Source organism: Apteryx rowi, unplaced genomic scaffold (genome assembly GCF_003343035.1).
Source record: "Apteryx rowi isolate R43461 unplaced genomic scaffold, aptRow1 scaffold_916, whole genome shotgun sequence".
In the NCBI taxonomy this organism is placed as follows: domain Eukaryota; kingdom Metazoa; phylum Chordata; class Aves; order Apterygiformes; family Apterygidae; genus Apteryx; species Apteryx rowi.
In genome coordinates, this window is record NW_020451223.1 from 156,378 (window position 1) to 182,880 (window position 26,503).

At 52.9% G+C, this 26,503-nt stretch overlaps 1 protein-coding gene across 2 annotated transcripts; it reads left to right on the forward strand.

Annotated features, from left to right (window-relative positions):
- Nucleotides 1–4,078: 4,078 nt before the first annotated feature.
- ZNF341 (zinc finger protein 341) lies at nucleotides 4,079–22,593 on the forward strand. Of its 2 annotated transcripts, XM_026091689.1 has the most exons (15): nucleotides 4,079–4,193; nucleotides 4,298–4,372; nucleotides 5,773–5,960; nucleotides 7,099–7,251; nucleotides 7,914–8,153; nucleotides 9,440–9,635; nucleotides 10,878–10,962; nucleotides 12,019–12,209; nucleotides 13,220–13,413; nucleotides 14,580–14,788; nucleotides 16,436–16,532; nucleotides 18,246–18,378; nucleotides 19,246–19,357; nucleotides 20,163–20,233; nucleotides 21,507–22,593. In XM_026091689.1, the coding sequence occupies exons 1-15, from the start codon at nucleotides 4,085–4,087 to the stop codon at nucleotides 22,019–22,021; spliced, it is 2,568 nt and encodes an 855-aa protein (XP_025947474.1). In that variant the 5' UTR covers nucleotides 4,079–4,084; the 3' UTR covers nucleotides 22,022–22,593. The 2 variants fall into 2 exon arrangements, with proteins under 2 accessions (XP_025947474.1, XP_025947475.1); XM_026091690.1 differs by lacking the exon at nucleotides 4,298–4,372.
- The last annotated feature ends 3,910 nt before the right edge of the window (nucleotides 22,594–26,503 follow it).

Genomic DNA, 26,503 nt, shown 5'->3' on the forward strand with positions numbered 1-26,503 from the left:
GGCGCCCCGGGGGCTCCCAGTACTCCCGGCCCTGCTGCTCCGGGGCTCCCCGGCCCTGCTGTCCCGGCGCCGCGGGGCTCCCCGTCCCCCGTGCCCGCGGCGCGGCGGCAGCCCTGTGCCCCCATCGCTGCGCCGGGTCCCTGGCGCTCCAGGACACCCCCGCGCCTGGGCACCCCGGTCGCTCCCTGTCCCGGTGCCAGTTCGCTGGGGCACCCGTGGGAGCATGGGGGGTGGGCGACACTGGGGGACGTGGGAGCATTGGGTGTGGGGTGACGTGGGGTGCGGGTGACACTGGGGGATGTGAGAGCATTAGGTGTGGGGTGACGTGGGGTGCGGGTGACACTGGGGGATGCGGGAGCAGTGGGTGTGGGGTGACGTGGGGTGCGGGTGACACTGGGGGAGGTGGGAGCGTGGAGGATGTGGGAGCGTAGGGTGACACTGGGGGATGCGGGAGCGTGGGGTGTGGGTGACGCTGGGGGACATGGGAGCATGGGGCAATGCTGGGGGATGTGGGAGCATGGGGTGTGGGGTGATGTGGGGTGTGGGTGACGCTGGGGGACGTGGGAGCATGGAGCAATGCTGGGGGATGTGGGAGCTTTGGGTGTGGGGTGATGTGGGGTCGTGGGAGCATGGGGTGCGGATGTTGCTGGGGGATGCGGGAGCGTGGGGCAACACCGGGGGCCGTGGGAGCGTGGGGCGCGGGCAACACTGGGGGATGCGGGAGCATGGGGCGATGCCGGGGGATGCTGGGGGACGCGGGAGCGTGGGGTGCGGGCGATGTCAGGGGACGCGCCAGGGGAGCTCTGCGAGGCCGCGCTCGGCTCCGGTTGCTCGTGCTGGTGCCGCCCTCCGCCTGTGTCTCCATTTCCTTTGCTCCCCGCTCTGAGCCTGTGGTTAACTCCGCTGTCCCCCTGCTTTGCCCCTGCCCGAAGGACCTTGTGTCTCAATCCGCCCCTCTCTGCTTTGCAAGTAGCCCCGAGACCAGGGCAGCGGGAAGATGAGCAAGGGGGAATTATTTCTCTCGATTTTGTCAGGTTGCTTCATGCATTTGGCAGCACTTTGTGCGTAACCAGGTCCCCTGTTTCCTCCTCGCAATCGGCTCCTCACGGTGTGCGTTTCCTCATGGGGGTCAGGAGAGCAAAGCGTTTTGGCCAATTGGAAAAAAACCCACTTTTTTTCTTAAGCCCACAAAAAAGGGCAGCTTTTCGTGGCTGATTTTGTTTCTTTTGTTTTGTTTTCTTAATTGATTCGTTTTCGAGGTGGGGGTGTCTCGGCCTCAGCCTGCAGTGCTGCGGACGTGGTCGTGTCCTCGGTGCACGCCGGGGCAGGGGTGTATCTTCACGCCTGTCACTGGACACCTGGTGGCAAAAGAGCGGCCTCGGCCATGAACCTCGGCGCACGAGGGAACGTAAAACTTGGGTGAAATGGAGCAGTCTTGTTTCACTGTCCAAACTGAGAGAAACGTGAGAAGGAAACAAAATATCCCGAATCAGTAGTCTCGCACTTTTATCCTTGTTTTCCGAGAACTCTGTGTTTTCGTCAGGTTCTGGGGAAAACGTGCTGCCAGTAAGGAGAGAAGCATTGGCTTTTCTTTTAGGTTTCATGACTATGAAGAACGTCGTACAGGGGCTCGAGCAGGCTCTAATCAGTGCAGACTGCTCCAAAGCTTTCTCACCGAGTCCATGCATGGCCTTGAATGGTGTCAAGTACCTGTATTCGCTTTAATTCATTGGTTACTAAACCCCAAACTTACTGATTTCCCTCCGTATTAAATGTGTAATTGTGCATTTAACTTGTGAAACTGCAGTGACTCCATGGGCAGGTTTGGTAGCCGCTTGTGCGAAATGTCAAGCGGATAAAGAGCAATATATTTCTGTTGTCGTGGGCCGCTACACACAGCGTTAGCGTCGCTGTTGCTGTGTTACCTGTCTGCCGCTGCTCTTGGTCGCTCCTCAAGCCTCTTCCAGTTGGCAGGGTTGAGGCTGTAACGTGGCTTTTTTGCTCTAAAGATCTGGCAGCTTGCCGGGAAGGAACGCGGTTGTCTAGTGCACGTGTGGCATTCTTGGTGGGAACAGCGGGAAGGCTTCAGCGTTTTCATGTGCAGTGGTTTTAATTATGACCGCAGATTATTACGACCGCGTTTTTGATTCCCGGCTTTCTGTTGCATCCAGCTTGTTTGCTTCCCTGCGACCACTGGGAAGGGCTCCTCCCTTTCGTGCTCCGGCTGGGGCGCGCTAACCGGAGCCTGCGGTATTGCGTTTGCAGATGACCAGGGGAATATTTGTGAGTAAGGAGGACGATTTCAAAGTAGGGCTTTAGCGGGGATGAGCAGGTCGGCCGAGGAGTGCGCCTGCGGGGTCGGCCGTTGGGCCTGTGCTGCGGCAGCGGCTGCAGCCCTTTGCGCGGGTGAAGGGGCCGGCAGCGGGACATGGCGCTCGGCTGTGCCGCGGGGCGGTTTGCCTTCCCGCGCGCGGCGGTGAGGCCGGCATGGAGCGTGGAGCGGGCGCCCGCCTCTCCCCGGCAGCCGCAGAACCGCGCTCTGGCGGCTCCCTCGCCGGGGACTCGCAGCGTTTGTGACCTTTCCTCGGTGGATGCTTGATGGAAAGGGTGTTCGTGGAGTCTTCCTGCTGTCTGCTTCACGCTGGAGATACAGGAGAAATGAGAAATCCACCACATTTTGCTGTGTGCTCCCCTTTGGGGAAGGCACATCCCCGTGTGCAGGAGAAATTTAAAAACTTGCACCTTGCAGGCATCGAGGTTTCTATAAGCTGCGGCATTTTTCTTGCTCTCTTTTGTAGCCTGAATACAGGCGAAGCTGTAGTGGGAAGATGGGGCTGCTGCTTCTGCTCTTCTGTTCCTCTCTGCTGTGACCTGTCACGACGTTTCGCTGTCCTTCCTGGTGCTGCTTGCTCCCTGCTCTCTCCTCGGGATCTGTGCTCACCTGCACTGTTTGCAAACGAGTAGACCTCTATGTCTTCTCGGTAGCGTGGCACGTAATTCTGAGTTTGGCGTTAATAAGAGATGCACAGTCTTGTTCTGCAAAGATCTCGAATGAATTGCTAGAGAGGCTTTTGCCGTTTTTTTTTCATAATCAGGTTGTTCTGCATTTCTTTACCTCTGGTTTCCAAAGCAAGAAAGAAATTGCTTTGGGCCTGATCCACGGGCTGTGTGCCGCTGGCCAGGTGGGCTCCCTAGATGAGCAGTCCCCGTCTCCTGTATTTATCCGGAATATTTTATAACATTTTAGCTGTAGTGAAAAATATTTGTGCCAAAGCAAGTGAGCTGATTCTGACAACAAATCTGTCTGGGTGCGTGTGCTTTCATGTAGTCCCGAGGGAGATGGAAATGAGAGCGAGCGACCGACAGCTCTTGCATGAGAGGCGCCTGCGGCGCGGCGGGGAGCGCGGCCGGGAGGGGAGGGAGCCGCCGTCCAGCTCTCCTGCATGTCCCGGGGGGCAGCCGGTGTCTGAACGGGTCCCCCCAGCACCCTTCCCGGGAGCCCACGCTTGCAAGTTACTTCTAAATGCTATAACTAAATCCTCCCGTTGTTCACCGGCCTGTGGATGTCGGATCCGGGAGCCCTGCTTTTGGAAACGGGGAGGCATTTCGAATGCTCCTGCCTCGGAGCAAAGCTCGGTTGTGGGCTGACACAACGCTGCTGCCCACGAGGGGTTTTGTCTCACGCTGCCCCCCCAGGGAGGTCCATCCAGGCCGTTACCCTGGCTGGGCCGCGACATCCTAAATAGCCACTTCTTAGCTCTTTTCGTACCTGCAGTTTGCAAACATCCGTCCTCTCTGCAGCAAGCGCCTAAAGCCAAGCGCTCTTTACGCTGTCAGATTCCCTTGCTCCTCTTCCCTTTCCTCCCCTTGTGTCAATAGAAACGGGCAGGAGCGTTTCTGCAGTAAGACAGCGAATGCTGCAGAGTGGAGGGGGTGTGGGGGCGGCAGCGGCTCCGCGGGAGGAGCGGAGCAGGCCGGGGCAGCCAGCGAGTGGCCTCCTGGCGCGACGCACTCGGTGAGCACGGCCCCTCTGCATTCGGCGTGCGCTCGCTTCACCCTCCCCGCTTGTGTCTCCCTTGCAGGCATGGATAATCAGACGGTGCTGGCTGTGCAGTCCTTACTGGATGGCCAAGGAGGGGTAACCGATCCATCCGCTCAAAATGTCAACTCATCCGCCACCATCCAGTCCATGGGTGAGTCTCTTTAGCACTGGGAGAGAAAGAAGAGGGGCAGTGGTCTCTTGCAGCATGCTCCCCGTGACAGTCGGGCAGAGCAGTGATGCAGACTGTATGTACAGGACACTGCTACGAGCCTTGTGACCCATCAGCTGGGCTAGGTGGAGCAGGAGGAATGGGTCTGTGCAAGCGCCCAGGTGAGCAGAAAGATGCTTTTGAAGTTGGTCTTGGCAATAGGCTGCCCTGGGCACTTCGATAAGGGCGTGAAAGGAGGGAACAGCATCCTCCCTGCCGCTGGTGCTTGTTACTGTTTGTGTTTCGCTAGTACTTGCTACTGTTTATATTTTTTATGTAATGAGCAGTCCCTTATCCTCTGGCGGTGTACTGCTAGCCCAGTCGTTGAGTGAATCTGCGTGAATGAATACGGGAACTGGTGGTTTACGTGCACATGAAAACACGACCCCACATCACCCCACCTTAGGCATTCAGGATGTTACAGCTGGTGCCTGTCTTTGGAGCTGACTCCCCCAGAGCTGGTAAATGTAGTCCAGCCAGTGCTGGACCAGGACTTGCTGAGTAGGTGCAGAACTACCCTCTGGGTCTCTCACCTATCAGAGATTGCAACTGCAAGTGAGGCTGACAGTTTTGCTGGCAGAAGACCCCAGAGCCTGTTCAGGGGATTGATACTCTGAGCCCTTCCTTGTGAGAGTGTGTTTTCTCTTCCTGCTCTTTTTCCCCTTGCGTGGAAGAGGCCAGCCCATCTATCAGATTGATTTGGACAGTGAGTTCCCACTTCATCCCATTATTGAAAAAACCTCTCCTGGTGACCACGTTCTGAGCTGTGCTCCTGGAGGAGTTACAATCTGCATCCCTGACACAGTCCTGCCTGAGGCTGTGCCAGGAATCAGACAGCAGTCACAGCCTTGTGAGCCACAGGGTACTTTTTCCCAAAAGGTCTGAGTCCAGCTGTCTCAAATGAAAAGCGGCATGTGCCTGTTTGGGTTGCTAGTGCTGCAGATTTAATCTAGAACATGGTAGCTGAGTTGTCTTCTTTCTGCCACTAATATCAAGCAGAGGCACTGAAGACCATCAGTCTTCCTGTGGGGGGGAGGTTTGAGGAGCAAGCTGTGCCCTGATTTTGCCACTGACTCTGTGCCATGATGCAAATTACTCCTCTTCCTCTGTGCAACTTGAGTAATAAAATCTGCATCAGCCAGAATAATCATGATGCTTTGGAAGAAGCAACTTAACTAAAAGCAGAAGGTGGTGCAGGAGCAGGGCTGGGTTGGATATTCATGTCTTCGGGATGAGAGGACAGCCTGCGGGATTCAGCTTGTCACAGGGAGACTGTCAGTTTTGTATATGGGTGCAGGGCTGAGACAGGCATATTCCCATCAGTTGGCTTTAGAGAGAGCTGGGGTTTGGGGTGGAGGGACAGTTTTACCCTTGCAGCTTATTCTCTCCTGATGATGATGTCCTAGAGATCCAGAAGGTGTCTGTTCTCCTGCCTCTTCTGGTTGTTATTTGGTGTAGCACTGGGGGATGCAAAAGAAAGGGAGCTGGAGGCCGGAATGGTGATCTGGTTCTCTAATTGCAGATGATGAAGATGTGTTCCTGTGTGGGAAGTGTAAGAAGCAGTTCAACTCATTGCCTGCGTTCATGACCCACAAGAGAGAGCAGTGCCAGGGAAACGCCCCTTCCCTCTCCACCGTTTCCCTGGCCACCAACAGCGTGTACACCCCATCCATCACATCGGTGCAGCAGGCTCCGAGCGCCAGCCGGCAGGTACCGTGCTGCGAGCCGGCAGTCTCCGTGGCTCTGTTGCCGTTGTTTTGGGAGTGGGAGAACCTCTGCATAATGCTTACAGATCCAGTGATACCTCATGACTGACCTCTCTTCTAGGAGGCTCAGCTGTGGTCGTGTTGGATTTTGACCTCATCTTAAATCTGCCTGGTCCTCTGCTGTAAGGTGTCCTTCAGCATGAGTGTCCAGCCCCTTTTCCTCAGGCCAGGAGAAGTTTCTTATCATGTCTGTGCTACAGCCAGACTTGGGTTCCACCCAAGAGCACCAGTGTCACAGCTGGCCTGGCAGGCCTGCCCGTGCTGTGCATTGCTCGGGATGGAGTGGGTCTCGCTCTTCCCTGGACTGCCATCTGGCTTGTGAGCAGAAGAGGAGGGCTGTGGTTGTGGCACCCTCACCCCTGCCTCCCACTGCGCAGTCTCCTGCAGATAACCCCACGTGGTGTGGTGCGACGTGCCTGAGGGGGATGTTCTCTGGGAACTCTCCTCCCCAGCAGACTTCTCAGGAGTGAGTCTGTGCAGCAGTTCCCATATGCATGACGCATCCTGTGCCTGCAATCATGGTGGCTTCTGAAGTGCTTCAAACCAATGTTTTTTGTTTTTTTTTAAGTTAACTTAGTGCTGGTGGACGGTGCTGTCTGGGTTTGCAAACACTGGTCATTTCTACCAACAACATGGGGACAGCCCAACCTCCCCTCCTATAGTCCCTCTCCGATCTGAAGAGACAAGCCTGACGTTCACCATCTGTAGCCAGAGCAGCGTCCTTCAGTCCCCCGCCTTTCCTAGCAGGGAAAGCATCCAGTAAAAACCTGAAATTGTCTGCAACCAGTTTGTTCTGCAAAGCTTGTTTAATAACCAACCATTTGAGCCAGCGGCCACTTCCCTGAACCATCAGAAGCCTTTATACCTCCTTCTGTGAAGAACATTTCCAGAGCTCACTTACTGTTACAGCTAGCAGGGGACGCGGTAGGAAGCAGTAGATAATTACCTTAGCTCGTCTGCTCACTAGAGGCTGTGAAAGCAGAGACTCAGAGGTTCAGTAAAAAGCACAATGTCATTGTTTTTCTTAGTTTATTATTTTGTCCTTTTGCTGATCAACAATGCAACAATTTTTTTTCTTTCAGCAAATATCTACATACATCACAGTTCCTCCATCTCCTTTGATTCAGACCCTTGTGCAGGGGAACATCTTAGTTAGCGATGAGGTGCTGATGTCGGCCATGTCTGCTTTTACCTCCTTGGACCAGCCGATGCCGGCGGTGCAGCCCCCGGCGCAGGTAAGGGACATGCGTGTGCCCCGGGGACTCCCATTGTGTGGGATCAGACTCAAGAAATCTGCTTTGATGCTGAGTCCTGGGCACCTTCCCAGTGTGACAGCCAGGCTCAGGGAGGCCTGATAGATGCTGACAGGATAACTCCAGGGTCTGCTCCCTCCTGGTGTCCTTGTTGCTGGATGCTCAGACCTTTGTAATATGGTCTCTCCAGCTTTTTTTTGCCTCTCCAATAATGGTTGGTTTCTGGAGCCCTCATCAGTTTGCCCCATGGATCTCCTCTTGGGATGGTTGGTGTAGGATCTCCCCAGGCCTGGTCAGGCCACTGCTGGGCTAGATACGCTCTCCATGCTCTGAAAAAGTTCTTAATAACCAGAAAGGTTAGAAGCTATAAAAACAAAGCAAAAAAGCAGTGGGACTTGAATGCTTGGAGACAATGTCTACTGACAGATCAAGCCAACCTTCTGCAAACCAGCACAACCTGCTCCAACCTGGCAGCTGGACAGTGGAGCGCTGTGTGATGACGTTGTCACTGTTGCTGCAGGTGCCATTCTGAATCCCGACGGGGAGCGTGGGTGTGAGGGTGCAGCACCTCCACCTCGGCCTTGCTAGACCAGTGCCGCATTTTCAATGCCTTGCGCGTCTGTCTCTCCTTGTTCTGTTTTCAGAGCAGCTTGAGTATGCACGCTGGGGCTGGCTATCTCTCCCAGCCCCCCCCACCACCGCCACCTCCTCCGCCACCCCCTCCTCAGCCGCCGCCACCTCCCCCGCCGAGTCTGGGGGCTCCGGGGCAGCCCAGCACCGGGGGCGGCAGCGTGGTCGAAGTGTACAGCACGCCTGCTCCGATGGCAGCAAACAGCACGGTGGAGATTCAGACGCTGGGGATGCAGCCCTATCCGCCCATAGAGGTAAGGCCAAGTCCGTGGGGGCTGTGACCTCCTGGGCCTCTTCTAAATAGCAATGGAGTGGTGCCATCTGGGACTCGCCTGGACTAGAAATGCAGGATTAGAGTCTGGGAAGATGTGGTAGGTTATTTTACAAACATTGGTTAGGACTGATCAGAAAGATGCCAGCAAGAGGAAGAGGATTCTGAGAACAGGAAAAAACAATTAAGAGGACAGGCGGACTTGGCTGACGAGGGATTGGAAGCCCTGAATGCGTGAGCTTGCTCTGCTGTGGTCGAGGGATACCTGCAAGTGTTGGAAGTGAGAGCGAGGTGAGGTGAGGGAGCTGTCCCAGAGGGGGTGCAGAGCACAGTGCTGCACATTGCAGGCTTAAGTGGGGAGCAAAACTCGGCTTCTCCTTGAGAGAGACATGGGCGTGAGTGGCTTTGCGTGTCGTCAGCTGTTCATAGCCACCACGTTAACATTGCCATTCACATTGGGAAGGGAAGAGGTTTCCTATCACTCTGTACCCAGCGTGTCTGCCTCCCAGCATGGCAGCAGCACCTGTCTTGTTATTGGGACTGGACTGGAAACTACTGGGTGTGATAGAGGTTGGCCAGCCTTATCTTTGTAGTTGGCATCTGATCTGGAAGTGCAGGTGTTCACAAATGGATGATGGCATTGAATACTTACTGCTCTGTGTTAATTTATCAGGGTGGGTAACGAAAAAGACCTCAAACCATGCCACTCCAGACTGATGTCTCTGTTTTTCTCTAAGCATCACCCCCTGTTCTTTCCTAATAATAGTGGCAGTGTAAATGGCTGTGCTCTGCTATCTGGAGTTTTCTTGCGCCTCCTTCCCTTCTGCAGTCCTTCTCGGTAGGCAGCAGGGCCTGGAGATTCCTGCCTGCAGGAGTGGTTTGAATCCCCAGGATCAGTGGTGATTGTTCTGGTAACCTGCTCTGGAGGGATGAGAACCGGTTCTAGGTGTAGGACCTAGATGTGGGAGTAGGAGCTCCTTAAGAGAGTTTCTCTGTTGTCCTGTTCCTGACGTAACAAATCCTGGATACTTGGTGGTGATCAGCAAAGCATTTCATGCAGTGCCTGGGATCAGGTTTAGTTAAAGACACGTTGCCGGATCAGATGAACCAGAAGTTCGATCCAGTTTGGCAGGAGGCAGAAAACTCAGCCGAACTAATATCCTGCTCTGGCAAGTGTTGCTGGAGATGTAGAGTAATAGGCGCTGTACTTGGCACAGTATGACACTGTGCAGCAAATCTGTTTTTCCACTGATAATTGCACTCTTCCAGGTACCGAGCCAGTGTGTGGAAAATCCTGTGTATCCCTCTCCTCCTGTGTACAGCCCTGGGAAGCAGGGATTCAAATCCAAGAGTACCAGCACTCCCACACCTTTGACCAGTGCAGGAGGAGGCAATGTGGTTGGCTTTGATTCTGCCTCCGCTGCCAAAAGTAGGCGCTCCAAAACCGAGAGTGGGCTGCATGAAGGTAGGTGTCCTTATGGCTGTTGCCATGCTCTAGCCCGTAGGCCTCTGGGCTTGTCCTGTAGTGCACAGTTGAGCTGCAGGCTCTCCAGCCTGTTGGGTGGCACTGGCTGTGCACACTGCTCTAGAGGAGGAACATGACACCATGCCCAAGGCTATCGAGAGCAGGCAGAGGTGTGGACTTGCTTCTTGTCCGTTATCTCTGGACACACATGAAATGACTGTCAATGTGCTACTGCATGGGGCAGACTTCTGCTAAATCTCTGCAGCTATATACTTATTGGATCACACTTGAAAAAGGGGAGATCCTGCAAATAAAGTGATAGGGCTTGGTCCATGTTAAGCTAAGCAAGAATGCCCAGCTGCAAGGCCCATGGGCTGGATGTGGCCTGGCCCTTAACGCTCTTCCCAAGGGCTCAGCAGACCAGACCCTACCACGTGTTCCAGTGTGTATCCTGCCTGCGAACAAAACGCGCCTGTCCCCAGGTAAGGCAGGACAGGAGCATGTCCAATTACAGGAAGGATGAGCATCAGACCCTCCACTGGCAGAGCCTGCCTGTTGCTTATGTGACCAACAACACACATGTGGCCAAGTGACCATAGACCAAGCCTATGGTGGAGGAAAGCCATGTGGCTTTTCTCACCGGGAAGGTTGGATCTGTGGAGATACAGCAATACCTATACTAGGCTTTAGCATAATCTGCAGAGGTGTGAACGATCACGCAGGCTGCAGCTCTCAGTCCAAAATTTGCTAGAGCAGCCCGCAGTTCTGCTGTTTCCATTGGTTTATACCCCATCGTAGTAGACGGAAGATGTGACTGACTGATCTTCCAAGTGGGAGAAATGTGCATGTGCTCCAGCTGATGGCTGACCTTGGTGTGGTCATAGGAGAGAGACAGAACTGGGGCCCCTCCTCTCATTAATCCCATACCTGTTTCTAATGCCCAACATACTTTTAAAGCAGCTGCTTTGTAGCACAGCTGGAAGGATCCCCTGAGTGTTTAATAACCACAGAGGGTGTCCTGCCCCTTCACTTTTCTCCTCAGTGCTTCTGCTTCTAGACTTAGCTCAGGCTACATTAAATGTAGCCTAAACCACTCCCTTCTCTGGCCAGTCGGATCTTACCCCTTCATGAGCACTTTATTCTTTGTCCTGGATAGATATGTCTCGGGGTGATAGTGCAGAGCAGGGGGGGACGGGACTGTGCCACGTGATCTCATTCCTGTGTGCGCTCTTCTGCTTCCAGGGAAACCAAAGTCCCCCAAGCTGAAATGCACTTACTGCGACAAGGCCTTTACCAAGAACTTTGACCTGCAGCAGCACATCAGAAGGTAACGGTGCCACCAGCGTGGACACAGCCGAATGGCTGGGGCAGATCGGGCATAGCCCCACGGAGCAAGACTGAGTCCCATAGGCCTCACGTTTGTCTCGTCACCCAAAATACATACCGTGCTGGGAGGTGATCCTTTACTCCCCTCCCTCCAGTATACCTCTCCCAGGGAGTAGCTTAGCGGTTGGGGTGAAAGCTGCATTGTCGGTGTAACCTTCTTGGTGATTATGGGCTGGGATTGGAGACTTCTTTCCTCATTGATGAGACCTTGAAAGTCAAACCTCTTGTCACCCAACTGCTGGAGCAGCGTCACCTCCACTGCTTCCCTCTGCCCTTGCTCTTCTTTCCCACCCCAGCAAGCTGCAGTCTTAGTGGCTTCATGGGGGCTGGTATTACCAAACCATAAGCCAAGCTTAGTGTCTAGGTGGGGAGCTCTTATAAGACCTAGGCCTTTGCCAGGTGGCAGTTGAAATTTTCAGTATCTGCCCCATCAAAGACTGCAGAACTTGAGGCAGGTGAGAAGGAGCAAGTGGTGGTTTTGCTCCCTTTCCCATCCTGGACTCTTCACATGGTGTGCACTGGGTGTCAGAGCCAGCTTTCTCTCCCACAGCAGAAAAGCAGGGTAGAAAGATATTTCTGCTGCAAAAGGGGGAGAGCAAATTCAGGGAGATTGGGGGATTCCAAGCTAAAAGCTACATGTGAGCAAGAGAGGAGTGACAGGGAAGAGAAGGATGACAGGAACAAGCAATGGGGTCCCAGAGGTCAGTGTGGAAGCCCTGAAGGTGATGTCCTATGTTGCGGCAGAGCTCTTTCTCCTCTCCCATTTCTTCCTTTGATCCCTTGTCATCCCCGACTGAGAACATTTTGTCTATGTCGCAGGCTTATCTCTCCAGGCCTCTCGCAATCCACTTGCTCTGGTTAATCAGGTCTCAAAGCCCTTGTTTGGCAGATACAGGAGCTGCTCTGCCAAGCAGCGAGTGCTCAGTGCAGACTCGCAGCAGCCTTGCTGCCATGGTCCACGCCTGGGGACTGCTGACGTGGTGCCTCCTGCCTTTAGTCACACAGGTGAGAAGCCGTTCCAGTGCATTGTATGTGGCCGAGCCTTTGCCCAGAAGTCCAACGTGAAGAAGCATATGCAGACCCATAAAGTGTGGCCTCCAGGGCTGGGGTGCACCATCTCCCGCAACTCCATCACGGTGCAGGTCATGGCCTTGAACCCCAACCAGCCGGAGGATGAGGAGAACGCAGGTTTGCTGCCTGGGGACGGCGCATGTTAGAGGCAAAGCAGTGATGTGGAGAGTCTGCATGTTCCTGCATCTCCTCGTCCCTAACAGGGAGAGAGGGGAGAAAGGAGCTGTGTGTGCAGTTGATGTTTGCATCCCCCCCTTGGGGGTTAGCAGCACACATTAGACAAGTGCACTGGGTGTCTGTCTCATTTGCTTGAGTCCTGCTGGCAGCTGCAGCCCATGGGTACCCATTGCAATGGTGGGTCCAGGTGCTGGTGAGACAGTGGCCCCGAACTCTGTGACAGATCATGTATGGGAACAGGAGGAGGCATCTTCCCCTTCCTCACTCCCTGGGGATGCAGCCTTGGCAGTGTGCGAGCCACACTTGGCAGCTCTGATCTAGTGGCTGGACAAGCTGCTGATTTAACATAGTCCAGTGCTCTGGCCTGTTTGCAGCACTGAAGTCATGCCTGGGGTGGGTCTGCCCCCCCCGGCCAACTGGAAATGCTTGAGGCAGAGAAGAGCTCCTTGCTGGCAGGCAGTGGTGTGGATAACCTTTCTGCTGGTTGCCTCAGTCCCAAGTAAGAGGGGAGGGAACAACACAGCGTGGCAATGTCGTGTCTAGGACAAGGTCCTACTGGAGCTGCTCTCTGCAGACCTCAGGGCTGCTGCTGGACTCTGTGTGTTACCTGGATCTTACCTCCCATCTCCTGCCTGAGATGGGGTGTGAATCTGGCTCCGGTTCCCTGAAGGGGGCCTGCCATGCTGACTGCTCCACGGGGCATGTTTATTTCTTTGGAAGCACTATGGTAAAGAGAACGGGTCAAGGAGAGGAAGACACAGAAATCAAAGCCCTTGATAATCTGTAGACAGGAAAGTTGGGGAATGAGATTCATCTGATCTAAAGAATCTGCCTTTGAAAGAAAGGAAGAGCCTGGAACCAGAGCCAGGCCTGGGGTGTCTTGGCAATGCAGAGCAGCTTTCAGAGCTGCCTGATTGCAGTCTTTGACTTTGTCTCTCCCTGTTCTTCAGGTTTGACTCAGCCCTCAAGGAACCCTGTGCAACCACCCCAAGACATGGTCCCCATGGAGGAGAGCGAGACGGGCAAACTGGAAGCCAAGCAGGTTGTCTTGATCGATAGCTCTTACCAGTGCCAGTTCTGCCCCAACAAATTCAACACCTACTTCCAGCTCAAATCACACATGACGCAGCACAAGAACGAGCAGGTGGGTGGGGACGGAGGGTGCCTTGTGTCAGTGGTGAGACTGAGACAGGCTTCGTCCTGTCCCCCGGCGCCCAATATCTGTCCCCAGCGCACTGCTCGCTCTCTAAAGCTGCCTGCGCTCCCCCTGCACTGTGGCTCACTGCATTGCTGGGTCGCAGGTATGTGGTCTGGGCGGTTTTGAAAAGCTCCGCTGCCTCTGCTCTGTGGAGCTCCCTGGGAGAAATCAGCCAAGCAGGTTCGGGCAGCTAGAGGAAAAGGAAAGAAGCAAAGTCCAAAGTCTTCAGTGTAGGTGGCAGCTCTCAGGTCGTGGGACAGTCACCGCTAGGGTGTTGTGATCTCACCTGCTTGGGTGATTTCAGGTGCTCAGAGCAACACCCCTTTCTCCATCTCACTCGCTGTCCTCAGAGGAAATGCCCTGATGTTCTGCGTTTGTAGAACAAATGTCACATGGAAGTTGAGCAGGTTCAACCCAACCCTGAGAGGCGGGAGAAGCGAGGGCTAGTGGGACTCAACTTCTGGAGCTATGTTTGCTTGTGGGCCTGGTCTCATCCCAGTGATCATACTGGAAAGGGAGCAAGTCCTACCTGGGGGGCTGTGCTGAATTTGCACGTCCTCTGCAGCTGTTGACCAGCAGCTGAAGCAGCTGTGTGAGTCAGGGAAGGAGTCTAGTTGCGTGGGATTAGCTGTGCCCCGTGGGGGCCTCCTGTGGGCAAAGTGGGCCTTGGATAACAGCCCGATGGGTGCTGTGCAGTGCGAGTGGAGTTTGTCCTAATTCCTGTTTCACTTCCAGGAGGTTCTGCTGTTGCCTTGACCTAGAGTTGTCCTTCCTTTGGGGCAGGCAGCAGAGGAAGGGGATGTTTTACCACCACGTTGTCCTGCTGCAGTGCAGGGCAGGGTTTCATTGCTGTGCCCCTTCCTGAGTGCCAGCGGCCTTGTGGCGGACCCATTGGCACGATGGGGCGCTCTGGGAACCGTGGTGCTGCTTCGTTCATAACATCAGCTCAGCCACTCCCCAACACAGGGGACAAAGGGACAGGGGTCGCGCTCTGAAAGTAGACCCAGTGGCAACAGTTTCCGAACTGGAAGGCCTCACTGTCTGTTGGCAGAGGATTTGCCCTGTTGGTTTCCATGGCGTGCTGCTCCAGTCACTCTCCCGTCTTCCCCCAGGTGTACAAGTGTGTGGTGAAAAGCTGCGCTCAGACCTTCCAGAAGCTGGAGTCCTTCCTTGAGCACATCAAGAGCCACCAGGAAGAGCTGAGTTATCGCTGCCACCTCTGCAGCAAGGACTTCCCCTCCCTGTATGAGCTGGGTGTCCACCAGTACTCCCACAGCCTGCTGCCCCAGCACAGCCCCAAGAAGGATGTGGCCGTGTACAAGTACAGTAGCAATTGGTGCTTACGAGGCTTGTAGGAGCGAGTGCGTGCCGAGCGTGTTTGGCTGAGAGCTGTCAGGACCCTAGAGGGGGGAGGGGGCTGTGTGTTCAGCAGCCGCGGTTCCCTTGGGCACCCGAGTGGCAATGGGAGGGTCCCTCCACCAGGCTGCAGGGCCGAGCACTTTGTACGCAGAACCTGGACCTGAGGTTTAGGATGCTATGAGAGCATGACCCGTTATAATTCACTCTTGACTCCTGGAATGTGAGCTGGTTTGAGGTGCTAACAGTGTCCTGAAGAGAGCAAAAGCAAAAGGTGATCTCCATGTGAGTGGCAGACAGGACAGGGAGCGGAGTCACATGAAATTCCAGCAAGGAATCTTTCGGAAAGACAGTGAAATACTGGTATTGGTTGCATGGGAAGATCCCATCACTGCAGATCCTCTGTCAGGGGCCAAGAGTGAGATGGGCACAGCTGAGCCTGCCTTGGGCTGGGTGAGAGACCTAGGGGAGCCCCTTCCCAGCCCGTCTTCTGTGATTCTCTAATCACCTGTAGTGAAGGAAGTGAGGGCTGTAAAAGCTGTGCCCAGGTAAAAGACTTATTTCTCCTTTTCTCTTGCTGCAAAGGGGACCGTTGCCTGGGAAAGCCTTTCTATTAATGCAGAGGGGAAATGTCAGAATGTTTCATGAACAGCACTTGGGAACAGTTGAAGTGCATGTAGGTACATACAGGAAGAGTAAGAGGTCCAGTAGATACTGGAAGTCACTTAGGAGCCTCACGGAATAAGTATCTGCTACTTCTTAGTTGGGCCATAATTTCTAGTTATTCTTGTGCTGGGGAGCTTCATCCTACAGCTTGCTAGCAGTGATCCTTTTTGAGATCAGAACCCTTCTTATGTTTGAGGAGGTTTTAGTCTGATCTCCAAAGGAAAAGAGGTTTCACAACAGATACACCGTGTGAGTGCCTGTGTGTTCATCATTGACGATGCATGTACCCATTGCCCTTGATCGGTCAGATTTGGCGGAGGTCTCAGAAATACTGCCAAGATTTATGAGAATAAGTGAGCAGGTGGAGGAGGGCCTTGGTGGTGCGGGAGAGGCAGCAATGTGAGCTCAAACTTTATTAGATACTGGAAACTCCACATGGGAGAACATTGCCTTGTGGCTGCCCCAACCATGGGTAACACTTCCATTGTGCTGTGCAGTCACCCAAGAACTTCTTCACTGGGAGCAGTTATCTTCTGGCAGTGAAGGTGGGAAGAGATGTTTTAAGTAAGGTGAAGTCTTTACTTAGGGCTTGTTTTCATGAGGAAACCATGAAATATGTGCTTGGGTACCTGGGTGCTCTCATGCCAATAATGTGAGGAGTTAGTGTGGCAGAGGACTAGCAATTTCAAGGCTTCTCCACCCAGTTTTCCAGCACCTCCCCTTTGCAAAGGAAGCTGAGTGTGAGTGTGATCTGGCCATGTGGGTTGTGGAGGTTTCAGAACGTCTCGATGTTGGTATCGTCCGTACCAAACCATCCCTGCCAAAAATCAACCTGGAAGGTGGCTGGTGAGTGGGTGTGTGCAGCCCAGCGTGGGGTTTGCCTGCGGTGTGGGGTTTGCCGGCGGTAGCCTCGTTCACAGGCTCTGTCCTTTCTCTCCGCATTCAGATGTGTGAAGTGTGTAAATAAGTACTCCACCCCGGAAGCCCTGGAGCACCATCTGCAGACAGCAACGCACAACTTTCCCTGCCCTCATTGCCAGAAGGTGGGTGGGTGCCTGCTGCCAGAGCCGATCCTGGCCATGCAGTTAGGGCTCTGAGGGGGATGGGAACCCTTGACTCCCTTTCCTCTCCCTTCCTACCTCAGTACGGACTGGCAGGCTCATGAGGTGCTTTTCAGAGAGACGGAGGTGATTGCACCCTGGCCTCCGGCTCTCTTGCCTCTCTCGTGCAGAGTACGTTCCTCCCCACAGTGCTGGCTTTTCTCCCGGGCCCCGTTTGGTGCACAGGATTTGCAAGAGGACCTTTCTCCCTGTCAGCCCTCTGTGTGCCCATGTGTTGCATTGGGCTTGTGCTGTGCAAAGAGCCGAACTCCCTTGCACCCTTGACACACTCAGTGTGGTGCTGGCTCGGGTCTTTGACAGCACAGGACTTTACACCCTGGGCTGCCATCCTTGTTTCTTAGAAGCAGGCGTGCCAGGAAAAGTGAGGCAGGTTTTGGGGAGGTGTTAGGGTAGCGTCGGTGCCACGCGTCTCAAGGGCTTTGACCCACCATGCCTGGCTACCTGTGGCTGGAAGGGTTGCGTCTGGGAAGTCCTGGGAGAGCCTGGACACCCACGTTGCTCTCCTCAACTCCCACCACAGTAGAAGTCTCTGGGTCTCCCCATTTTCCCCTCTTTTGGATGAATGCTCTGTGTCCTTGGAAAAGAGAAATCTGTCTGAGTGATGTGACTGGGACTGGAATGATGCCCGGGTAGGTTTTGGCTGGAAATACTCTCTTCAGCATGAACCCCAAGGGGGTTTGAGGGGCAGAATTTTGTGGGGTTTGAATTCTAATAAATTATTCTTTGAAATCCAGACTAAAATTTGGACCCTTGCTCCTCTGTTTATAGCCAAGGAAATGAAAATCCTGCAGTGGGGGCAGGGACAATCTCAAAGGAGTGACCACTCTGTACTGAGGTAGCTCAGGAAGGGGAAACGCACTCCTGCCATGGTTAGTAACCCATCTTTCTTTACCTGTCTTTTCTCCACTCCCCCCACCAGGTGACAGATGCCCTTTTGGGCCTGGGTGGGACTTCGAGCAGCAGCAGCAATAGGGCTTTGAGAGCCCATTATCTGCAGCAGTGTTTTTTACTTCTGTTTGTGTTCTTACTAATATTGCTGACTTCTGGAGATGCTGTGAGAGCACAGCCCTGGGTACCAGACCTCCTGGCTCTCCTGTGCTCCCCCCGATGCGTGCTTGCAGCGATCTCTTTAGGCATTCACTTAGCTTGGGTATTTTCAGTGTCCCCGTTAGCCAAAGGAGCCATTCACACTGACTTTATAAAGACCATGAATGAGAGTACGCCTGCATTGGGAGCCTTTGGTAACAGATGACTGGGAAGTGCACAATAAATTTAGCACTGTGGGAAGTTAGTAACGACTGGGGTTCCTTGCCCAGCCTGTGCTACTGATGGCTCCGACAGAGTGTCCGTCTGGGGTGCTGGTCCTCAGTACTTCCATGGTGTTATTAAAATTTAGCAGCAAGGTTTTGGCTTGTGTTTCTTAAGGATAAGAAGTTTGTTTTCTTTTAAAAAAAAAGATGTATCTGTATTTTCCTTACACAAAACTGAAGATTTCCTCAGTGCTTCTTTTCCAAGAAAGCAGTCACCATGGGCTTCATTGGCTTTTTATATAGGCTACACCTCCCTTGACCATGCAGGCTCAGTGATATCCCTTGCGTGATGCTGGCTCTTAGCCTTGTTCTTGTGTGTTAACAGGTGTTCCCCTGTGAGAGGTATCTGCGCCGACACATCCCCACGCACGGCGGGGGCAGCAAATTCAAGTGCCAGATCTGCAAGAAGTTCTTTCGCCGGGAGCACTACCTCAAGCTGCACGCCCACATCCACTCGGGTATGGGCGCCACTGGTGCTGGAACACCTTCCCTGCCCGCTGGCAGCCCTCCAGGGACAGAAGTTTCAGGATCACAGCTCAGTGATCAGGACCTGCCTCTTCCCAGCTCTCTGGTGATCCCGTTTCAGCTGAGCTGTAACCTTGGGCACCTTGTCCAGATCGCAGACACAGAGCCAGCTTGGGACTGTCAGGGCTTGTTATCCCAGGCACAGTGCCACGGAAGTGCAGCCGTACAGCTGCCACGCTCTGCTCTGGGCTGGAAGCGGGTTGCCTTTTGGGGGTGATGCTGGGCCCATGCACATTAGTGTAGTGGAGCCACCCAGGCTGGACCCAGAAATTCTGGGAGTACAGTGCAGAGGTGACACCTGGGTGGCTCTGGATAATTTGACTTAAGCCCAAGAGACTTTACCAGTTCTAGTGCACTGTTGGCCTTGCTGGATCCAAACTGGCCTGTGCCTACTGCTCAGTGTCTCCACGTCATAGTCCTTGCTGCACCCAGTAATGCCCTGGCTATTTTCCTAATAACTAGAAAGACAGAGTCAACTGCATGAGTCATCTGTAATAATATATGGTTTTGGATCAGCCTCATGCCCAGTACCGCACCAGGTAGGAGCGGGACATGGAGCTGGCTTCCCTGCTGCCCAGGGTTGCAGAAGCTAAGGAAGCTGGCCCTGGGGAGGAGGAGCAGCGTGCGATGGGGATTGTAGCCATCCCTCCATGCATCCATCAGGCAGGCTAGGGAAACCTGGGAGAGCTTATAGAGAAGCAAAGACTGGCTCTTCTGCCAGAGTGAATCCTGTACATGATGAGAGCAGCCCTGTGTCACTGAGCTCTCCCTGACTCTTGGTCTCTTGGTTTCTTACACAGGAGAGAAGCCCTTTAAGTGCTCAGTGTGTGATGCAGCCTTCAATCGGAAGGATAAACTCAAGCGGCATATGCTGATTCACGAGCCTTTCAAGAAGTATAAATGTCCCTTCTCGTACGTAGTGTGTCTCCAGCATGGTGCTATGTCTTAATGGGTCACGAAGGGATTTGGGAGGGAAGGAACGTCTCTTGTAGGTCTCCTAGAGTACGTGTATTGCATTTGCCAACCCACTGCTTCTTGGGGAGGCAGTAATGCTGGGTGCTGTTGAACTGGGAACCTAAAAGTCCCAGTTCCTGTTATTGACTTCCTGCAGGGCCACATCATTTCACCTCAGTTCATCAACCTGTGTAAAATAATGCCTGCCTGTGAGGGAGGCTTTGGGGATTGCACTTGGGGAGCACTGGGGAAAGGAAGGAATATTATCTGAGCACAAAATGCTGAATGAAGTGATCTTCCCAACTGTCAGGTCTCAAAAAGCACTTGGCAATGTGGGAGCTAATGCACAAGCCAAAGAGAGTCAGGTTTAGGAGGTGCATCCTCCCAAGTCTGTGGGACAGTCATGAGTCCTCTGAGACAGCCAAGACTGACTGACTTCTCCCTGCTCCAACCAACTTGCAGCTCCCTCCAGAATATTTCTGCCTCCAGCTGGGATCTTGAACCTGCTGCTTTTAGGAGCATTCATGGTGAGACAAGGGCGAGGTGTAGCCTAGTGGAAGTCACATGCGTCCCTGTAGCAGTCTGTTTATTCCTTGCCCCTTCCAGAAGGGCTGGAATAGTGTGGCTCCTGCTGTGAGTCCACCTGAGGATCCACCTGGGGGCTGCTAAGGAGAAGGGCTGTGAATCTCTTTATGGCTGAGCATCTCTGTGCATCAATCCCCAGCTGATTCATGCTGCTCACCGGTGTTTGTTATTCTTCCAGAAGCCACACAGGCTGCAATAAGGAGTTTAACAGGCCTGACAAGCTGAAAGCTCACATACTGTCCCATTCAGGTAAGTGCAGCTGGCCTCTGCCCTTGCTGCCAGTAGTTGGGAAGGTAGAAGTTGTTGGGACTCGCTTTGACACTGGGGGAGCATGTTACAGAAGGAGTAATCCAGAGAAACAGGAGGTGGCAAATGGTGAAAGTGCTTCCGCTTTGTGACCCCCCAGAAGCGCAAGATGTTCCCTGCAGATGGTTTCCCCACGGTGTACCTCCACCCACCCCTCAGCTAACACAGCTACTGTGTAGTTTTATGGGAGATTTTCCACAGCATATGGTACAATGTTTCCCATACGTAAGCCTAAATTCTTAATACCGTTTATTAGCTTTATATTTTTTTATTTCTGTTGTTGCAGGCCTGATTATGTGAGCTTGTGTTTTACAGCTGTGTCTAAGCTTTTGGCTCTTTCCTAAAGCAATATAAATCTGTAGGCAGGGCCTGCGGGGTGAGACTCTGAGGCAGTGCTGGATTATTCAGTGTTCACTATCAAATGAATGACCACAGTGATCTGTCCACTCCTCACTGATAATATCTTCTATTCAAGCGGAGAGCTCTTGGGATTCAACTCCCTTCTCTCTATGTTCCAAACACGATGCTCCTGCTCCTAATAAAGACAAACCATTTCTTCCTGGGCCCTAGGGAACTCTGTGGTTTTTGTCTGTTGGGGTAAAACTGTGTCTTTTCTTGTGCCTGTCATGTGCAAAGCTTTGGAATGGGAGATCGGATGGAACTGTGCTGACAGTGCAGTGGTTGTTGTGTTTCCAACACCAGAATGTTCCCATACTTGGGAGAAAAAAAGTGAAACTTTTTTTTTTATTATTTACCAAATACACTTGAAAAGAAAAAGAACCAGAGTTTAAGACTGTTCTGTCTTTTCACCACAATCACCTGACACTTTTTTCTGCTAATATTTTAAACCTCTTATTTGGAGGCAAGGACTAATGTTGTAACCCTTCCTGAACCCTGACATTCAGGGTGTAGCAGCACCGACTTTTCTGATTGCCTGGCACAGTGTCTTCTTAGACCATGGCAGGGGTGGGTTGGGGTGGGAGGGTTGATTGGTTGTTTTAATTAGCAAACCAAAAAAGCAAGTGGCTGCTTGGGCAAGGAGGTGGCTGTTTCAAGCTGCAGGGTAGGAGAGGGAGAGAGGGTATGTGTTAGGATGCTTGGAAGAGGAGCTAGAGCTGCCATGGCCTCCCTTGGTGTGGTGCAGATTTGTCTGAATATCTGCGTTTTGACGCAGGGTTCTTTAACGGCGCTTTCTCTCCTCCAATGCTCTGTGCAGGGATGAAGATCCACAAGTGCCAGTACTGTAACAAGTCCTTCAGCCGACGAGCCCACATGATGGAACATCAGCGCTCACACACCGGCAACTACAAGTACCGCTGCCCCACCTGCAGCAAAGGCTTCACGCGCCACAAGTACATGAAGGACCACAAGTGCCGGCTGGGCTCACCCAAGGACAAAGACCTGCAGCTCAGGAAGCCCCAGAAGAAGCGGGTGGCGCGGGGGCGCAAGGCGGGCCTTTCCCTCCCCAACCAGCTGGCCCTGGCAGAGCTGAAGGACAGTGCCGCTGGGGAAAGCTCCCGGGAGGGCGGCCCGAACAAAGAACAGTTCCAGGAGTCGGACGCCGTCCTGTCCATCGTGGTGGGGGGGTCAGGAGCTGCTGAATCGGACCTTGTTGTTCCCGGGCAGCCCAGCAGCATTGCGTCCAATTTGGCACTAGCAGAGTTGCAGACTGCCTCGGACGGCCCCTGCACCATGCTGGCTGTCCCTGTTTACATCCAAACAACTGAGTGATGATGTGTAGGGCCACTGTGTGGCTGGGGCCTGCTGCTGGGGGTGAAAATTATCACAGTGAAAAAGACCAAAGCTCTTGTGGCGAGGTAGATGGATATGAGAGAGAGTGGCTTTCATTTCCACTTGTTCTTCCCTTCCTTGGGCAAAGGACTTCTTGGAAGCCACTGATGGCTAGAAGGCACTGAAGGGAATAGCTCCATATTATCTTGTCCTTCTACATCACTGGTCAGCCTAGGGCAAGAAGGACTAAGATCCCTGAATCAGGGTGAGACGAAGGAGCGTACAGCCTCACAACAAACAGAGCTGCTGAAACCAGATGGCTTTGCAAATCACAGCCTATCCCATCTGTGGTTTTTCTGGCCTAAAATCTGTATTGCCCAGTATTTGGGTGGCCTTTCCAAGAGCAAACAAATGATCCTTCCTAGTGGAAGCAAGTTCATCCTGAGATCCTTTGGGAACACTGTTCAGAAATACCCTGAATGACATGTCTGGTATCTTTCTCTTCTCTGGCTCTATCAGTAGAAAGATTGCCTTGTCTGTACTACCTGTGTTATAAACACCGTGGACCTGAAGTGCTGTGTGGAGTCAGTGGGTGGGAGCAGCTACGTGTTGAGGTGGCGGTGACAGGTCTGAGCGCATGTGTGTGTGTTGGCTCTTCTCTCTGCTTGGTGTTCTCTCCACAGTGTTTGCTCTTTTCACGGTTTTTCTTCATATCCAAGGATCTCAAAGTGCCTTAGACACCAAGGAGTCAATTCTCATAAGCAGTAAACGTGACACCTCCTTTCTTGACCCCTCCTCTGTACAGAAGCGGAAACTAAGGCGTGGAGGTGATCTGTTCAGGGTCACACAGGAGACTTGGGATGCACCCAGGAACCAGTTTTCTAATATCAGCCCTGCAGGGTATTTCTGTACATGTCTTCTTCTCTGTTAGCTGCTTCCCAGCCTGCAGATTTCCTTAGCTCAGTTTTATGGGCCAGTTGTTAGGGTTTCAGTGGACCACTGGCAAGTGGGTAGTCAGTGTAGTCAAGGAGCAAGAAAGCCCTGTGTCATGGGGACAGTTTCTATTGTCCACTCAGCTTCTGTTCTGGGATTTCCCAAGCAGGAATCCCTCCCTATTCCTTTCCCTCTGGGCTCCAAGTAGTGTCTTGTTTTGGCAACCTATTTTTCCTCTAATGTTTTTCCAGAATGAGAAGGGGTGAAGAAGCAGTGCCAGCAATCTTGCCCTTACAGTGAGGACTGTGCGAGGGAAAGGCACAGGAGAGCTCTCCTCCCTGCTTACATCCAGTTCAAGCTCAGTTGTTGACACTTGATCAGTGGGAGCGCTGATGGTCTGTGTCGGCCCAGGAGACCACAGGAGAAATCATCTGCTCCATCTTCCTGTTATGCCAAAGGTGCCTGTTGCCCCAGGCTGTAAGAGAGCTTTTCCTAACTCTTTACTGTCCTTTCTCACTGAAGCGTTCTGTGATGCCTTGCTGGCCCGGGGAGTCTCGGCGCACAGGCGCGTTGAACCTGGGGCGCCTAATGGGAGGGAACTGAAATATCATCGTGTAATGCTGGTAAAGGAGCTGCACCGGCTGGTCTGGGGCCCAAGGTAGGTAGGATAGCTGTCGAGAGTGCTGCTCCCTTCTCTGCTGGGCTCCCTCTTCCTTGCTGCTCCACTCTCAGCCTCCGGATTTATTTTGCCGCAGGAGAGTCTCGGTTGTTGAGAAAGGGGACTCGACTAGGCTGGAGAATGCTGCTGCCACCTCTGGCTCCAGCCAGGACATGCTTCCCCTGTGCTGTGCTCTCCACTGCTGAGCTGAGTTTGCCTTTCTTGGCAGATTTTGTGTGATGATCTACTGAGTCGCCTGGAGATTCAGGAGTCTGCATTTGCAGTCGCTTTCTCCTGTGGTGGTGCGAGGCAGAGTGTGGGCTGGGCCAGTTCTGGGTACTGAAGCCCTGGCCGTGGATTCCCACCTTCCCTCCTGCTGTCACACTTGGGGAGCTGTGTGTGTCTCTGGCAGCTGGACCAGTCAGCCCAGCACTACTGCTCTGACTGGTCTCACCCCGACGCCTGTCCAGAAGCTCCCTGAGCTCCCTCCAAATGCTCTTCCTGGCTCCTTGCAGTGCATTTTTCTCAAATCTAGTAATAGCAATTTGCAGGGACAGAGTGTGCTGGTGTCTTGCCCATCATAGACATCTGTCTCCTGATGGCATGTTCTTCCAGACTGCATCCAGCCTAATGATGAATTACGGTCCTAAGACCACTGTCACCCTGGAAGGTGATCACACAGTGCCTGTCAGGATGGTTCCTATCACCAATTTTCTGTGCTCAGTTCCATCTTCTTTAACCCCTCCTAACTCACTTTTTGCTTGTTTCACTATTTTGTGATGCTTCTGTACTTCCAGCCATTGGCGTTTGTTAGGAAATGGAGCACAGGACTTAGGAGGAAAGGCTGAGAGAACTGAGTTTGTTCAGTCTTAAGAAGAAGTTAAGGGGAGGCCTTATTGCTGTCTACACCAGCAATGGGAGACTGTAGAGAAGATGGAGCCAGGTTCTTCTCAGAGGTGCACAGGGACAGGACAGGAGGCAATGGGGACAGACTGGAACATGGGAAGTTCTGACTCAGTGTAAAGAAACAAAAAAGCTCTACCAAGAGGGTGGTGAAACACTGGAACGAGGGCACAGAGAGGCTGTGAGATCTCCGTCCTTGATGATATTCAAAACTCAACAAGAGCATCCTGCTCTGACCGGACCTGCACAGAGACATCCAGACAGCTGTTCCTACCTATGTGTTTCTGCAAAATTTCTTGTCTGCTTTGAAGGGCAGTTTATTTGCCCACAATGTTTGTTTTAGGTATTTGGCTCTCGTGGGAGGGGAACAGTCAGCAGGAAATGGGTTGCTAAATATACTTTTCCTCTCCTCTGTACCCATCCTGTACGGTGTCATTATGTGGCCTCTGTGCTTGCTACAGTATTGCAGTCAGGTCTATTCTGAGATGATAGTGTGTGGGCAGAGCACTCCTTCAGCCAGGAGGAAAGGTCTGGATGCATTCCCTTCCTTTCTGGCCTCTGCTTTCCACCAGTCCTGATCACAGGGCAGCCAGTCCGAATGAGATGCTGAAAACTGTTTTTTGCTGGCTACCCTGAATGTAATTAAGAGTTGCAAGCAGAGCCTCAAAACAGCTTTGCGTGTGACTTTGGGAGGCAGGGGCTGAGAGACGCTGCACTATTTGCTCGATGTGCATTTGTGTGTGCGGTGCTGTTTCACTAGCGCTCAGTTTTATCTTGACCATAATGATTGTTCTCTTTAGAGTAAACTTGAAAGTGACTGCACATAAGATTATAAAGTAATAGATCAGAAGGGAAACTGGGCTGGTTGATGGCACAGCTCTTGCCTTGAGAAGCTCTGTGGATGAGCATCTCGTGTATGTCTGCTGGATGCTCCAACCCCAGGGGATTTGTGGAGGGAAGGATGAGCGACTGCCTGCGAGAGTGGCAGCCGCTGTCCCCCCGCTTCCCAGCTGAGCTGGCTGCACAGGAGCAACAGCACACCTGGCAGCTGGCTCCACAGCTGCTTCCAGGTCTTGGCAGTCCCTACAAACCTGGGCATATACTACTGGAGCCTTATTGCCCTTTTGGTAAAAAGGAAAAAAAATGCAGTTATTTAAAAAACAAAACAAAGCCCTTCTCTGTAGCCATGCTGCCTGCAGTTTAAATTTTGACATGGAGGGAAGTCCTGTGGGAAAGGGAATTTAATTAGAAAAAGTACATCCTATCACTGAGACGTCATGAGTTATGTGCCGTACTCAGCGCTATTCTCTATGCAGCAAGCAGTCGTGCGTGGAATTTGGCTCATCACAGCAGGCCAGGAGCTCCTGAAATCCTCTTTCTTCCTTGCTGTCCCAGCCTTGTCCAGCTATTTAAACTCACCTGAAAACCTAACTTCATTAGAGTCAATTCAGATGCACACAAGCTGTACTGTCTATTCTCTGCTGGCCAAAATGGGTAATACCCCTCTCACAGGCATAACACACCTGTAATCACTGCACGGGTACTGAGATTTTGCTGTGTAGTATGTCATCCCCAAGGCGCTAAGGGCAAAGAGTTAATTCTACCTAGGAATCCCATTTTTGCTTCCTTTAATGCGGAGCCTCGCCACTGTTTAACAGCGCAGTGCAGTGCAGGCTGGAGTGCATCCCAGGCAGCTTTAAGGTGCTGTTGCTCCCCGTGCTGGGAAGGGGGCTGTGCACACTGTGCGCTCAGAGCATTGACTTTGCCCTAGCACCATTCCACAAGACTGGTTCAATCCTGCCTCTCAGACGCAATCATTATCTGTACGGACCCACTGTCAGAAGCATCTTGGCATTTTCTGGAAGTTTCCTGCAGTACTGCAGGGCCACACCTATCCCCTGGATGAAGTGGCAGCATCTATGTAAGAACTGGATCTGATACTGGATCAGAACAAAGGTCCACGGTGCCCAGCGTCTGCTTTCTGATAG

What these genes read in the sequence shown, in the direction of transcription:
- ZNF341 (XM_026091689.1), top strand. Translation starts at nt 4,085, where the DNA reads ATGGATAATCAGACGGTGCTGGCTGTGCAGTCCTTACTGGATGGCCAA. An exon ending in GGAGGATGAGGAGAACGCAG is followed by an intron (nt 12,210 to 13,219) that starts GTTTGCTGCCTG and finishes CCTGTTCTTCAG; the next exon opens with GTTTGACTCAGCCCTCAAGG. An exon ending in GCACGCCCACATCCACTCGG is followed by an intron (nt 18,379 to 19,245) that starts GTATGGGCGCCA and finishes TTTCTTACACAG; the next exon opens with GAGAGAAGCCCTTTAAGTGC.